The sequence below is a fragment of the Netta rufina genome, assembly GCF_964035555.1.
Source record: "Netta rufina genome assembly, chromosome: 2".
Lineage (NCBI taxonomy): Eukaryota > Metazoa > Chordata > Aves > Anseriformes > Anatidae > Netta > Netta rufina.
In genome coordinates this window covers 54446820-54461983 of record NC_140124.1, presented here as the reverse complement: position 1 = coordinate 54461983, position 15164 = coordinate 54446820, and the positions used below count along the sequence as shown (strand labels likewise).

At 37.7% G+C, this 15164-nt stretch overlaps 1 protein-coding gene across 1 annotated transcript in view; it reads left to right on the top strand.

Moving 5' to 3' along the window:
* The window catches only part of ADCY1 (adenylate cyclase 1), a gene marked incomplete at both ends in the record, with an annotated part of 153762 nt that overhangs the window by 61979 nt on the left and 76619 nt on the right, over positions 1–15164 (top strand). Inside the window, one exon of the mRNA XM_084281902.1 lies at positions 10450–10561. Within this exon, the coding sequence (XP_084138028.1) occupies positions 10450–10561 (112 nt within the window). The remainder of the gene's footprint in view (positions 1–10449; positions 10562–15164) is intronic.

The window sequence follows — 15164 nt, the reverse complement described above, 5'->3', positions numbered from 1 at the left end:
TCTATTCTCTTTGCCACTCAAAACAAATTCCCTAAAGGATTTGTCTGAATGGTGTTGTTTTATGATAATTCCTCTAGTTACATTTTCTCCAAGTGCTTCCACACTAAAAACAGTTTCAAAGAGGTACCATCCTAGCTCTAAGCAAGGTGCATCTCCAATGGAAGATATCATAGAACTGTCTTAAGATTTTCACTGTCTGCTCATGTGGCAAAGGAGTAAACTCCATCTCACCTATTCAGAAGCAGTTTCCTCTTCTTGGGGTTTAGCCCATCTGCCATTGAGCTGACTGTAATATTTGCAAAGACCACTTTTAGTGACTAAGATGCTGCAACTAAAATTATCTATGTCAGAGAATCAAAGATTACTGTAAAGGGATTATGTAGAAGACTCACAAATCAGGTCAGATTGGTAAACTGTAAATGAAGCATTATTGAATTTATTCATTAAAAACACATTTATTTCCAGTGATTAAATCTTACATTATGTTAATCATCATCACTACATACAAAAAAACTTGGTCTTTAACCACCAACTTAAAGTTAGCTGTAAGTGTACAATACCCCAGAGATGATGCTGCACAGTTGGCATAGTTGGTTATGGGCTTCAGTAGTTCTCAGTTGCCAAAGTCAAGGTTGTCAGGCTTGTGAATTCAAGACCAGAAAGTGAGCTGTCTTTTCATCTATTTTTCCTTGTTTATGACTCATGCTTTCATACTACTGTCACCCCACCAACACTGTTTGTCTCTTTTTCTATTTCTTGCCAATCTTTTTTCTTTGGTTTGCAGTGGCCTGCCTATTTGCAGTCACTTGTGCTAATCTTGTCTGCTCTCTGCTAAGTTTTTGTTGCTCAGGTGCCTCCTACTGTCTTTGTCTCTTTGGTGATCAGATTGCTCATATACCTATAAAACATTGTGTCTGGTTATGCCATCACAGTGTTACAAAATATATTCATCCTACCGTTTGTTGCATTTATATTCAGGCTTAATGCAAGCCAATGTTGTCCTGGTTAGTACATTTATAATTTACATGCATAATAGGTCTTTACTTTGACTACAGTGTGGATAGTCTTTTTGAACTCCATTATTTTGCAACTGAACTGATATAATACTTCTGAGTTCTCTGTTGTGCTAAAGTCTTTTTAAAAACATAAACTCAGGAGTTATCCTTTTCTGCATGACACGGTATTTCATATAACCTGTAAGGATGTTGTGGCTCACATATTGCTTCTATGTAGAGTTCATCAAAGACTTTGAACTTGAATACATCCTCTGGGGAGGTGAATTCATTCTCTGGCATTAGAAAGTTATTTTTGAGGTAAATGGAGAAAAAGTGATATGGTCTCATTTTAATGTGAAAGGAAAGATCCTTGGGGAAGAGACCTGAAAACAGGAAATCTCATCAAGTATACAGTAAGAAACTATATAACTCATGCTCTTAATGCAACTATCGCATTCAGAAAAAGATAAGAGGGGGAATACTGCCCTAGTAAATACTTAGCAAGCTGTTGCTAGCAGGTCCCAATATACCATTGTTATATACGGAGTGGTGATTCGTGTCGAGAAAATGGTTGATATTAATAAAGAAGGGGGAGATGTGGGAGTGTGGCCATGGGGGTTGGAAAGCCCCATGGTTGATGATAATATCAGACTCTTAACGATGAGGCCATCAGGAATGTAAAAGAGTTTAGAGGGAACAAAGAAGGGTGATTCAAGAGACTCCATCCAGTCTCAGGTTTCTTGTTCTCCAGCCGTTAAGGCATGGAAATTTCTGGGTGTTTGCCGTTGCTGTTATTTGCAAAGTTGTTTGACCAATGAAAAGTTGTTTTTGAAAAGGACTTCTGTGGGGAGAAGGGTATAAGAGAGGAGCCTGCCCTCAAGATTAAAAAAAAAAAAAAAAAAAAGGCAACACGATGTGGTGACGTTATGTCATAAGTACAGAAGCAGAAAGAAAGAATGAAAAGGAACAGGCTAGCAGAACGGAGAACACGACGGGAACAGGCACACTGCCTCATGGAGATAGGTTCGGCCAAACTCAGCAAACTGCTCAAAGAAGCTCGTACAGAAAGTCACTGGAAATAGGCACACCGGAGCTGGAAAGAAGCTCAAGCTGAGAGGAGTGGACCCGTGCACACAGCTGCCCCTCGCTGGCAAGCAGCTGCGCATTATGGGGAATCATACGTCCTTGGAAACAAAGACTGTCCTGGTAACCTTACAGCTTATTCTCCTTATTAACAATCAGGCAGTTTATGATCCTGAAATATGGGACCAAACTGAGGTCAAGGTGTGGGACTCTGCAACTAAAAACGACAAGGTTGCACCTGGTGAGCAATCTCTGAGGCCTTAAAGAGACGTGGGGTGGTTTGCCAGACAGCGAGGGAGCTGCAGGCTCCTTTACTGATCCGACTGCTATGCCATGGCCCCTCTGCTGCTACAGCCATAGAAGGCTTTTGCTGTTACGCCCCCTGTTGACCTGGACGTGCCTTTTGACCCAGGCTCTATTGGCCTTGAAAAGGAGATGGATATGCTTTTCTTCGATCTGGGAAGAACGGGATACATAAGGCCTGAAGGCTGAGTTGCTTGACAACTTAAAAGCAAGACATACTGTTCAAAAGGAATGGAAAATGGAGACTGTTAAGTCATGGAACTTAAAGGATTGTTTATTACCTTTTCTGATTGTATAGGCAGACTCGGGTTTAGTATGTAAAAGCAATGTTCTGTATATGTAGAATGTTTGATGTTCGTGTGTGCATGTTGGTGGAGTGTAGACTCCCCGCACACCCAGCGCTGTTTACTTGCCTTTTATACTTTTTATAAATATTCTTTTATAGATATTACTAAATTCAGAGTGAATTGTATCATCATTTATAACACCAGTTTCACCCTCAGAGCTGTGTGACTCTGCAGATTTAAACAAGGAAGGGGAACTCTCTGCACATTTCACTCTGACAGCAGTGTATAGGACAGTCCTACCCTTCAGGAAGTGCAACTGGGTGTCAGTGCCAATAATAAGATGTGGACCTTACCTTTTTAAGGAGATGGAAGCAACTTTTCTTAGTAGTGGCACTTCAGTCCTGTACTGGGCACCATACCTGTATTCTCATAACTTGCCCTTTTCATACCAGGCATTCTATATTTCTAAATTCCTGGAATTTCAAACCCCAAGGCTAGGCAGTGGAAAAGATAAAATATGCTGTATATTTATGCTTCTTTATTGCAACCCTTTTTTTTTTTCCTGGCAAATATCTGAGGCTGTCAGAGCGTCATCTTCCAGAATGGATAGACTGAAGGATATAGGCATGAAATGAGTAAACTGCATGATTTTTCCACTCTCCACCTATTAAAAAGGAGAAGGAAGAGAAGGATGAGGAGGAGGAGGAGAAGGGGGAGAAGGAGGAGAAAGAGAAGGAGAAGGAAAAAAGGAAAAGGAAAAAGAGGAAGACGAAGAAGAAGAGGAGAAAGGAGCCATGACCAACAAAAACTATGTACCTGAAAAAAAAATAATGAGGATTCATCTAATGTTTTATTTTTCTTTCTGCAGTAGAAGCATTAAAATCCTTTAACATCAGTTCAAGATTTCTATGTAGAGAGGGAGCCTTACTTACTTTATATTTCCATTTGAGATGGTTCTAAGGTAATCAGTGAACACAGCCCATAAAAAAGCACTAAATGTATGGCTCTACATGTATGTATGGATGACAGTGTCATCAAAAGAACTTGGAAGGGCCATAGGAACAGCAGTAGTTTGTGGGAAAATTTCTTTTCTTCTCTAAATCACTCACATTTAGATAATGAAAAATACCTGCTGGGGAAGATATGTATCAACTCATAACCTGAGGAATGTCTTGTTACTGAAAGTGCCAGAAGTGAAGAGGGTGAAACCTTGAACCCTCCATGTTCCTCCAGTTCCAGTGCTTAAACTTTCATAATTTATTTCTAATACAAGCAGATCCTTGTTTGCACTATGTAAATGCTTACTGCTTGAGCTTTGCAGAAAGAAATACTGATGGCCCACTATCTAAAATGTCATTTATCCACTTGAGATACTTATTTTCTTACAGTGTAATTGTTTATTTTTCTTCCAGATTTTTCATTTTTAAAAGAATTGTTCCAATATTAGAATTTTGTTTAAATGAACTGCTGATCACTTTCACTTGTATATTTTCTCTTCCTGACATTTAGTTTCTCGTATGTGGTAGTTTTATCATGTTTTTCTTGTAAATTAAGTACAACATACAGAAAATACTTTTTTTTTTTTTTTTCCTTCTCTCACAATCCATTAACTTTGGAAGAGCATGGAAGCTCTCTGTTCAGCAGCAGTTTCATGTCAAAAGAGAAAGATCAGTAGGCCCAAATTTACATCTGGAAGCAAGACAGTGTTACAAGAAAAAGTTTTTATTCATATCAATGTGTTTGTGTGTGTGCAGAAAGGAACAAGAAATATTTCCCAGATAAGGTAATCCCCCATGTTCACTTTTTAAAGGGTAGTGCTTAAATCAGAAACTATATATCTATGGAACCCTCCCAAAGAAGAGGTCACAAAGAACTGTCATAATCTGGTGAAAATCGGTCCTTTCCCAACACATTCTTCACTGTACATACATCTCTGCTTCTACATTTTGTGTGGAATACCTGAACATTATTCAACAGTCTTGAAGACGTGATGTTTTTCTGTCAGCCAAAGAGAAAGAAGTGAGGCATTTGTTACCTTGTAATGTTTTTGGACAGAATTGTTATACAGTAGGAAATTAATGCATATTCTTTAAATGGAAAAAAAAAAAAAAAAAAGAAAAAATATATAATGTAAAACGACACATAAATACACTTTCAGAATTATAGTGTGAACCACATGAGAACATTAGATTCAAGCCTTAGGGTGGAAAATAATCACAATCAAAATAACTTCTGATTCTCATAAGAAAAAACAAAAACAAACAAACAAACAAAAAGTAGTTCATATGCAGTTAAAGAGACATTTCAGCATAGCACAAGAACTATCTTACAGGGTTAACCCAAGCCAAGGTCACCATGAAGGATGTGAGGACCATATGTCAGCTTACATGTGAAGATTCCCCAATATACCTGCTCTTCTGTGATACTCAGGAGTGTGGTTTGGAACATAAAAGATACATTTCTTCCTTAAAATCAGGTTAAGCAAGGTAGGGTTTATATTTTCTTTTAAAAGAAGGAAACAAAGTGAATATTGATCTGTTACTGATTTCTTGGGCCTTTGGTACAGCAATTTAACCTAAGTTTTACAAGTAAGAAATAGAACTGGCTCAGTGTAACAAGAGAATAATTTCAGGCAATGCACTGTTTCAAAGCTACCAATAAAATTATTTCTTGAATCTATTTAGATGTGGTTGTGACCCAGTTTGAGGCCAGAGACAGTCTGCAGCTACTTACATGCAAATATTTCTGATCTGTGCTGTATTCTAGAAAGCATCAAAACACAGATTTATTTTTTTTTAAATTTGAATTACCCATTCCAATGCTAAAAAGCTGTGATCATGAAGACTATAGACAGGGTTTATATATATATATATATAAATAAGTGTGTATATATATATATACACACACACACATATATAATATATATATATTATATACATATATATATTATGTATACATATATATATGTATATATATAATATATATATTATATATATATATATACAGCTTGTAAGGCTTCACAGTGAACTTTTTTACATAAAAACAAATCCCCTTCCCCCTTCTTTTTTTTTAGCTTTAATAATCCTTTGTGTTGTGCTTTTTTTTTTTTGAGATCACTTGTTTCTTAATCATTGCAGTGAGTTACAGATAAAATTTTCTAATAATTTTCACTTATGATTGATTTTCAGAAAAAAAAAATAGGAAAAAAAATCCTACAGATGCCTTTTTGATGCAGCATGTGCCATTAAAATATCACTCTTACTTTAAGCTGTACTCTAATTAAATAAAAAACACACGCAGAAAATAAAAACAAACCATCAAAAAAACCCAAACCATATCACTTCTCCCTCTTTTGCTGAGTTCATACAAGTGGCTCTGGTGAAGCCAGCAGGACTGTTCAAGCATAAAAGGCACATTAAAGAGCACTGTTATCAGTGAACATTTACTACCTACAAGCTCTTAAATCTGGAACTTGGCAGGATTTCTTTTTTGGCACATGCCATAAGGAGACACAGAAAAGTATTGTTCCATCAACATTCTCAATGGGAAAGTGGCTTAAATCTCTTACACCAAGCTACAGGCTTTCAGCGTTCCGTTTTAGCAAGGTGTAGCATCTTCTCAGAGTGCTGCGGTAGGGCTGCCGTGTCACTATGCTGGCTACACATGCTCATGGAGCTCAGGGGAGCAGATGAGAGAAAGCAGGAACACAGCAGGTTCTAGTGGAATTACTCAGTGCTTATCAACACAGAGATGCTCCAGATATGTCACAGAGCATGAGACAATGCTGTGAACAAGCTCAGCTCCTTGTATGTGATAGAGAGATGAGAAATGACTGACTGTTCATAGTGATTCTTTAATTCCTGAAGTTGCTTACAGCAGTGTTGCCTTGCTTTTATTCAGGTTTTCTATATAAGAAGCAGTTAGAAATTAATAGTTCTGGGGGAAGGGAGAGTTGTTTATCAAATCAGATTCACCAGGAAACTTTTTTAAAGAGTCCTTAGGATACCTCAACTAAAAATTTGGACTAAAAAAAATAGATATTAAAAACCTAAAAACTTCTAGTAAAAAAATAGCAGTTAAACAAAACAAAATAAAGCAAAGCAAAACATAACATTATTTTTCAGTGATTACAAATCTTTTCCACAAGTTACACAAAAAGATACAGGTATCTATCATCTAGGCTTTGTTGTGGTATTGCATAGGATTTGTATTTTTACGGTAAATTTATGTGGGTATTAGGGATTATAGCGTTGTCTGTGTGTCTACTAGAAACTGTTCATAAGTCAATGTAGATTCAACTACTGTACATAGTAATTGGAGAGGGAATATATCTTTTCAGAAAGGTGAGTTTCATTAAGAAAGAAGGAAATATTTTAAGATCAGAAGGAAAGAGGCGAATCATAGCATCTACGTGTATAGTGGTGGGAAATGAGACAAACTCTTCAAGAACTTTGTTTGCAAAGTTGGTAACTGAAAGAAACCATTTATCTATAAAAAATATTAGTGAAAAATCTGGTATCTTCCTGTTAGAAAAAAAAAAAAAAGCTAATTTTCCTATCAAATGTTACAAAGATAGCCAGTGCTTTCATTGGCGAGTATTCAGGCTCTATCTATCAATACATTAAAAAAATGTTAAAACTAAGATATTATAGGAAGAAAAAAAAAAAAAAAAAAGTAATTTTAGGCTCATTTTACAAAATACAGTCAAGATGGGTGGAAAGTTTCAGGAAACAGCCACAAAAAATCTACAGTCAAAACTACAAATGCATCAAGAACAAAGGAAATACTCACCCAATTCCAGCTGTACCATCAAGTGGTAGTTAAGAGCAGAAGGTATTAATGGAATTATGAGGGTTTTAAGTCATTGAAAGGGTAGCCACAGCTGTTACTTTGAGATAGACAACCAGTAATAAAAGTATGCCTTGCATCTCAACTAAAAACATCAGAAGAAAATATTTTAAACTTCTCTCCTACTGCTTCTGTCTTGCACTTTAGTAGTATATGTATATGCTCCTCAGATCTTTTGTAAACAAGCAGTGTTAGGATTAAGCAAACCTCCCACCTGGAACAGCACTGCTCCTTCAACACATCAGCATCACACAGACATTAAAATCAAGAGCAGGGAAAAAGTTTGAGAAAGCACTGCTCAAAAATTATTTCCCCTATAAGATTTAAGTAGAATTTATGATACTAATAACTCATCTGTCTAAAATCCAAAACAATTTAAGATTTTACTGGAATAGCCAATCTTCCTGATCCTTTGAATTTAGTGGTAAAAACTTGGTATGACAGAAAACTACAGGACAAATAATAAACACCTGGAATATGGGATTGCAGAGGTTTTGGTATAGTCCACAAGCAAAAGAGAATGATAGCTCCTCAGAGTCCATTCTCTCGGATGTGGGATGGAGGAATAAGAGTATTGCTTAGCCCCTGGGTAATGAGGCAACACCAGACTTAGCACTATAATAACTATTTAGCTTTACTAACCATTGAAGTTACACCACTTGTAAAGGAGAACTGCAGTTGACTCACGTGCAGGCCACCTCATTGGACAATAAAAAGTAACTTTTATCTGTTGTTTTCACTTTCTTTCCACTTTCATTTCTCTTCTTTCTTTAATAGTCACAGTTTAATTGAGATTGTTTTGCTGATTTTTCACCAGAGTGTCCTAATGCCATTGTTAAGTTTTCTGTGGAATTAAGGCAGGGAGAGTCATATCCCTGAATGGTTGTTAAGAGAAGTGATAGCTAACATGTAGCTTCTCGTTTCTTGGTTCTATATATGTTAACACTTTTTAAAAACAAACAAACAAACCAACCAATTGTTTGGCAATCACTATGGAGCATCTCTTTGTATTAGCATAACATTGTATGGATTCTTATATGCATAAATAAGGTAGACATAGGTCACTATTTTAATCCTCACTAAGGATGTGAAATTCCATGATGATTAACAATTAAGTTACAGTGAATCAAGACTGCTTTACTCTTGAATGAGAGCATCTACAGGAATAATTAACGTGCCTTAACAATGATGTCACTCCTGTAGTTGATTTGTCTTTTCTTAGTATGTCAATGTTAGGTATGGCCTCCATTTAAGACTCACATTATTTTCGTGTGAATAATATATCCAAATCAAAGGAAAGGGAATTTCATTGTTACTTTGTCTTCTGCTGAGAAATAGAAATTTAAATATATTTGAAAATATGGTTTTGCTATGGAAATGTTTTAGGCATATCACTGTAACTCTGGCACAGTATATCTTGTCATTTATCTCTGTAGTACCCTTATGTGTTCCATGACCATAAAAAGCATTACTATTTTTTTTCTGTTCTCGCTCCCTGTGTCGGATCTTTCCACCCCTCAATAAATACCTTCCATGTTCTTTGTGTTCTAAATACTTGAGCAGGATATAACAGGAATAAAAAATAAATAATAAAATAAAATACATCACATAGGTATTTACTTCTAAAGTCAAAACCCCATGTTTCAGCCCAAGATACCCTGTTCCATTTTTTAGGCATTTTACAATGAAGAGGAAGTGTTGGTACTGCCCCAAAACACTTGTAGTCCAAGTAGTAAGGGAAGAGGCAATGGATGGATACAAACTGGTGAAGAAGTGGAAGAGATAATGGTCAGCATGCTAGCTAAAATAAAACAAGCCAACTAATAAGTTTGAATTCCAGTTTTAAAATATCAGGGCTCCATGTGATTGTCAGGGGTTCACTCTTCCCAGTATTGCCACTTCTGAGTGGCAACAGACCAACTGTGAGCCAGTAGGCTCACAGTTACAGTTTTACAGAGCACTTTGTCTCTGTAAAAGCCCTGCTCAACCACTGTCTGTTTCCTATTACCTCTGCTGAAAAATGAGGGTAGATCATGTGTATTTCTGCTTACATTAAAAAAAAAAAAAATGCAGCAGTTGCTATGGTTGTAATATTTCATGGCAGAATTTGCTCTAAAAAAGGGCAGAGCATTTACTCACGGTCTTGCCTCCACCGTGCCTTGTCCAGACAGGAATTATATTTTGTATTTTTAAATAATATTATATTAAAGCAGTGATACACACACACACACAAAAAAAAAAAAAAAAAAAAAAAAAGTTGCATATTTTGAAAATCTTATGCCAAAAATGTTTAACAGTAACCATATTACTGAACCTATTCCATTACCTGCGAAATGTATGTATGTAGTTAACTGCAGTATTAATTAGTTCACAACCATAACTAAACTATGACGATGTGTCTTAGCAAACAATAATTCCGTATTTTATCTTAGCTTGCATATAGTATGTTCTTTACATATTGTGGGTTCTTTTATTGGACTTCACTTTTGTGTAGAATTACCAGTGTCTTAAATCAAATATTGATTGAGAAGGATTAATAAATAATCTTTTAAATGTTTAAAAGTCTATCAAGAAACCCATACTGACTTATTAAGGTAGTTGTATGTAAAACAACCTTCCTCTTAACTGAAAAATGATTCATGAATGTACTGTCAGTGCTCAGTGATTAAAAAGTTGAGCTTTTGATGTAATTGTGCTTGCCAAGAGTGTAATGGTTGCTCTGTTAGCTGTTCACACACAATTATCACTACCAACCTGTGTCTAGTTCTCTACTTCAGATCGTTTCTGGCTTTATTCTAAGTAGCATTTTTGATAGCATTTCATGGTTTGCTTGAGTCTGTGTGTTGGTTCCGTATCATGCTATAAAAGAGGAAAATGAGAATGTGAGGATGTCTTCTGTACTGATATCTCTGTGTCTTCTTCCTTTTTTACAGCATTTTGTTTGCAGACATTGTGGGGTTCACTAGTTTGGCGTCACAGTGTACTGCCCAAGAGCTGGTGAAGCTGCTGAATGAACTCTTTGGCAAATTTGATGAGTTAGCTACAGTAAGTACAACATTCTTCTTTCAATGTACTTGAAATTCCTTTCTGAATAATGATACATTAGTTAAATATGTTAGAAATCCGTAATAGATGGGTTTAGCCCGGTGTGTTACAAGTTTCTAAAGCTTATATTTTAAAATTAATATCCTAGAGAGAAAATAGCCTATACTAACTGTTTAGGAAAGGAGTTAAAATTGCTTTATTTAAATATATTTTTTGTGTTTCTTTGGAAGCCATTGGTGTTCTTCATTGGTCATGTTTACACTAAACAAGAAGGATATTTCAGTATTTAAATGTCTATCCTGCATGGAAAAAAAAAAAAAAAAAAAAAAAAAGATTAATGGAAAATATGATTTTTTTGAGGTACAATATAAAACTACTTTCTGTGATGACAAGAAGCTAGAGAATCAAATTCACAGACAACACTCATGACAGAAATGATGGTAGCTTTTCAGAGGTTGTTGTAGGCATAATGAGATTTATAACATTACCGATACGTATGATATGGTCATTGCACTTAACTTTATGCAGACTCCCCAAGGAAAAAGAATTTGAGAGAAATGTTCCTTGCCTGTACTTCCTAGCAGTCTAATAGTACTACAAGCATTTGACAAGAAATGAGAGGCATGAACATTCCTGAAAAAGTTCACACAGCTGGTTTCAAATTACACTTAACAATATGCTAAAAATGTGTTTTCTCCATGAACAAAGCAAAACTTCATCAAATCTCTCTTGTTTGTTAACCTTGTCCTCAGAGCCTTCGTTGTTGAGAAGTATCACCTCTACATAAGTGATGCTTCTCCACTGTATGCAGCAGCCTAGAAGAACATATTTATTCAGGTCCCCAACTAAGCATCTAAGTCCAAACTCACCTTTTCTTAATATAGTCTTCTACATAAGAGATATGAAGTCTATGGACAATCTGTGGCTCTGTCTTGATAAAAGGCTCTCAGGTACACCAAGGAGAAAGATGCTTTCTGCTTCATAAGATGCTGGAGTTGAGGAAGACCTATTCTCTCCCATAGTTAAGCAGGGTATCTTTTGATCAAGTGCTATGTCCTGATTTGCACTCTGTTCAAGTCAGAACAGAAAGGAACTAATATTTTTTTTTTCAAGGAAAATGTGTCCTTTTTACAAGAAAAACAGAAGATTAACAGGAGATTAACTTAGATGCTGAGTAGAAAAGCAATGAATGTGGATTTTTATTGGGGGGGAGAGGAGGTGTGTGAATTTGTAACGTACTCATTTGGCAATGCCTCATGGGGAACACAGGTTTCCTGCCTAGAGTACTTCAGATACATATAGATTTGAAATAAAAGGGACTTCCATGTAGCTGACCATTGTCAGGAGCTTAAATGTCTTAAATAGCTGTTTAAATAGCTGCTCTCCCTACTTTCATTTCATTACTGAATTTATCCTCTATATGGCAACAAGACGTCTAATAAGTTCTTTAAAAATTTACAGTGCTGTCATGTGTAGAGTCATCCTAGCCGTAAAACACAAGGCAGTGTAATAACACATCAGTTGTGATATAACAAACGTGCACATACAAACGCCCATGCCTGTGATGTGTTATGGCACTGAAGCAAGGGAAATGGCTACCATACCATTCTTGTTCCTTTAGTTCTGGCCAGGTACAGACAACTGGAGGTGTTAGTGACACCTGAAGCAAGGATAACAAGCAGATACTGGCTCATGGTGTGAGGTCAGTTGTTTTGTGGGGAAGAAGCTGATCAGAGACAGCAGAGGAGCTAAAAAAAAAATGACTTTTCTGTTCAGCCTGCATACATTCTCTTTCCAAATTTGAAAATAAATTTATCTTCTTTCAGCTATGTGGGGAAGAATTGTTATTTACTTGTCCTTCTAGTTCATACTGTGCTGCATCGGGTTGTGATTAGGGGGTCCATCCGTCAGGAGCAAAGTGGTCCAGCTTGGTTCCCACATGGGCAGCAGCTCCTTCCAGGTCATCTGCTCCTGTGTGGGCTCCTCTCTACGGGCTGCAGCTCCAGCCTGGAATCTGCTCCAGCAGGGGCTCTCCACTTAGAGTTACACATGGCCCTGCAAGACTGTTGTCATGCTCACAGCTTGTATCTCTTGTACCTTGTGATACAAGAGACAAGACACATTTCAGCTATATTCTAATTATTTTAACCATAAGTCATCTTATTAGTAAAGAGGAAGGATTTCTTTAGCATCCTGTGTGATAAAGAAGCATATTTGTTTTCAGGTAGTTGAAGAGAGCAATAAGGTCTCCCCTGATCCTCCTCCTTCTCTTCTCCAGATGAAGCAACCCCAGTTCCCTCAGGCACTCCTCATAAGACTTGTGTTCCAGGCCCTTTTTCTGCTTCATAGCCCTTCTCTGGACATGTTCCAGGGACTCATTGTCTTTCTTGTGGTGAGGGGCCCAAAACTGAACACAGTACTCGAGGTGTGGCCTCACCAGAGCAGAGTAAAAGAGGACGATCACCTCCCTTGTCCTGCTGGCTATGCTATTCCTGATGCAAGCCAGGATGCCATTGGCCTTTTTAGCCACCTGGGCACGCTGCTGGCACACATTCAGGCAAGTGTTAGCCAACACATCCAGTTTCTTTTCCTCTGCACAGCTTTCCAGCCACTCTACCCCAAGCCTGTAGTATTGCATGGGATTGTTGTGGCCAAAGTACAGGACCCAGGACTTAGCCATGTCGAACCTCACCCCACTGGCCTCTACCCATTGATCCAACCTGTCCAGGTCCCTCTGCAGGGCCTTCCTACCCTCCAGCAGATCGACACTTCCCCCCAACTTGGTGTTATCTGCAAGCTTACTGAGGGTGCACTCTCAATTCCCTCACCCAAATCATCAATAAAGATATGAAAGAGGATGGGCCCCAATACCAGCCCCTGGAGAACACTACTGGTGATCAGTTGCGAGCTGGATTTCACTCCATTCACCACCACTCTCTGGGCCTGGTCATCCAGCCAGTTTTTAACCCAGCTAAGAGTGTACCGGTCCAAGCCATGGGCTTGCCATCTTCTCCAGGAGAATACTATGGGAGACCACATCAAAGGCCTTACTAAAGTCTAAGCAGACTACATCAACTGGTCACCACCAGATGGGTTAACTGGTCATAGAAGGAGATGAGGTTGGTCAGGCTGGACTTGCCTTTCATGAACCCTTGCTGGCTGGGCCTGATCCCCTTGTTGTCCTGCACATGCTGTGCATTCAAGATGTCCTTTTCCATCAGCTTTCCTGGCACCGAGGCCAAGCTGAGAGGCCTGTAGCTCCCCAGATCCTCCTTATGACCATTCTTATAGATGGGCATCGCTTTAGCAATTCTTCGGTCACATGTGACCTCTCTGTTTGACCATGACCACTGAGAGATGATGGAAAGTGGCTCAGCAATCACACAGTTCAGGTAGAGTAGCAGGTCTCTAACTGTTTCCACATGAATTGTGAGGGGTTTCTTCTGCTCCTTGTCTCAGACTTCCAGGTTGAGAGGCTGAGTACCCTGAGGATAAGTGGTCTGAAAAAGTAGGCATTAAGAACCTCAGCTTTTTCCTTCTCATCAATAGTCATGTTCCCCCCTGTGTCCAGTAAAGGATGGAGAATCTTCAATAATTTCCCTTTCAACTTCTGTCTTTCTGCACCTCAGACTTCTAAGAATTTCCTTTTACAAAGAGATAAGGATAGATGAAATTTAGTCTCTTTCAGGATATCAGTATTCTGAATGAAAGATTTATTTGTTCTTACCACTTACGGCATCTCATCTGTTAGTCAGATGGAGGCACTGAAGTTTTCCTTGTTCTTTGCTTTTGCAGTTATGTATGCCATCAGACTTTGCCAGTATTTGTAGGCTAAATCTATTTCTTTCCATTTTAATTTACTATATTTTCCTGATTACCTTCTTCGCTTCTAAGGATCTTGCTGCTGAGCCTTAAGCAAAGGGCCAGTAAATTACTTTTCTTGATCAGATTGTGTTGTTTTTTGTTTTTGGTTTTGGTTTTTTTTTGGAACTGTGTCAAGAACTGTCAGTCCTTCCCTGTGCTGTAGAGCCAGCTAGTCCTGGAAACAATCACTTTAAAAAGTTGATTCTAAGTAACTTTAAAAAGTTGATTCTACTGAATCTATAGAATGTTTTTAGTTTATATAACTATGTTATATTTTAAACAAATAAAAATATGTAAAATTTTGTGGGCTGGTTTAGATGGGAAAGTTAGTGTTGGAAAGCATGAACATACAGGATGTGATCTTGTTTGTGGAAATTGGTAAGTGTGCACTAGGGGGGGATATTTGCAAAGGATAAGTTTAAGGAGATTTGTCTCCCAAAGTTCCCTTGGGAGTCAATGCAGAGACAGAAGCCCACTGAGGCAGATAGTGCTTGTAAGCTTGAATCATCCTGCTCTTAACTACCATTTGGAGAGGTCTCCTTGAGAGACCTAAGAAAGCGTCCCTAGACTGAAGTTGTGTTAATGAATATGCCTTTGACTATATAGGAACTGGGATTAATGATGTGTATGGTGTTAAGCTAAAGTTGTTAAAGTTGTGTTGAAGTTAAGCTGAAAATTGTCTGTGGGACAATTTTTCATCGAGGAAGCTAACATCACACACTTAGTAGGAACATACAAA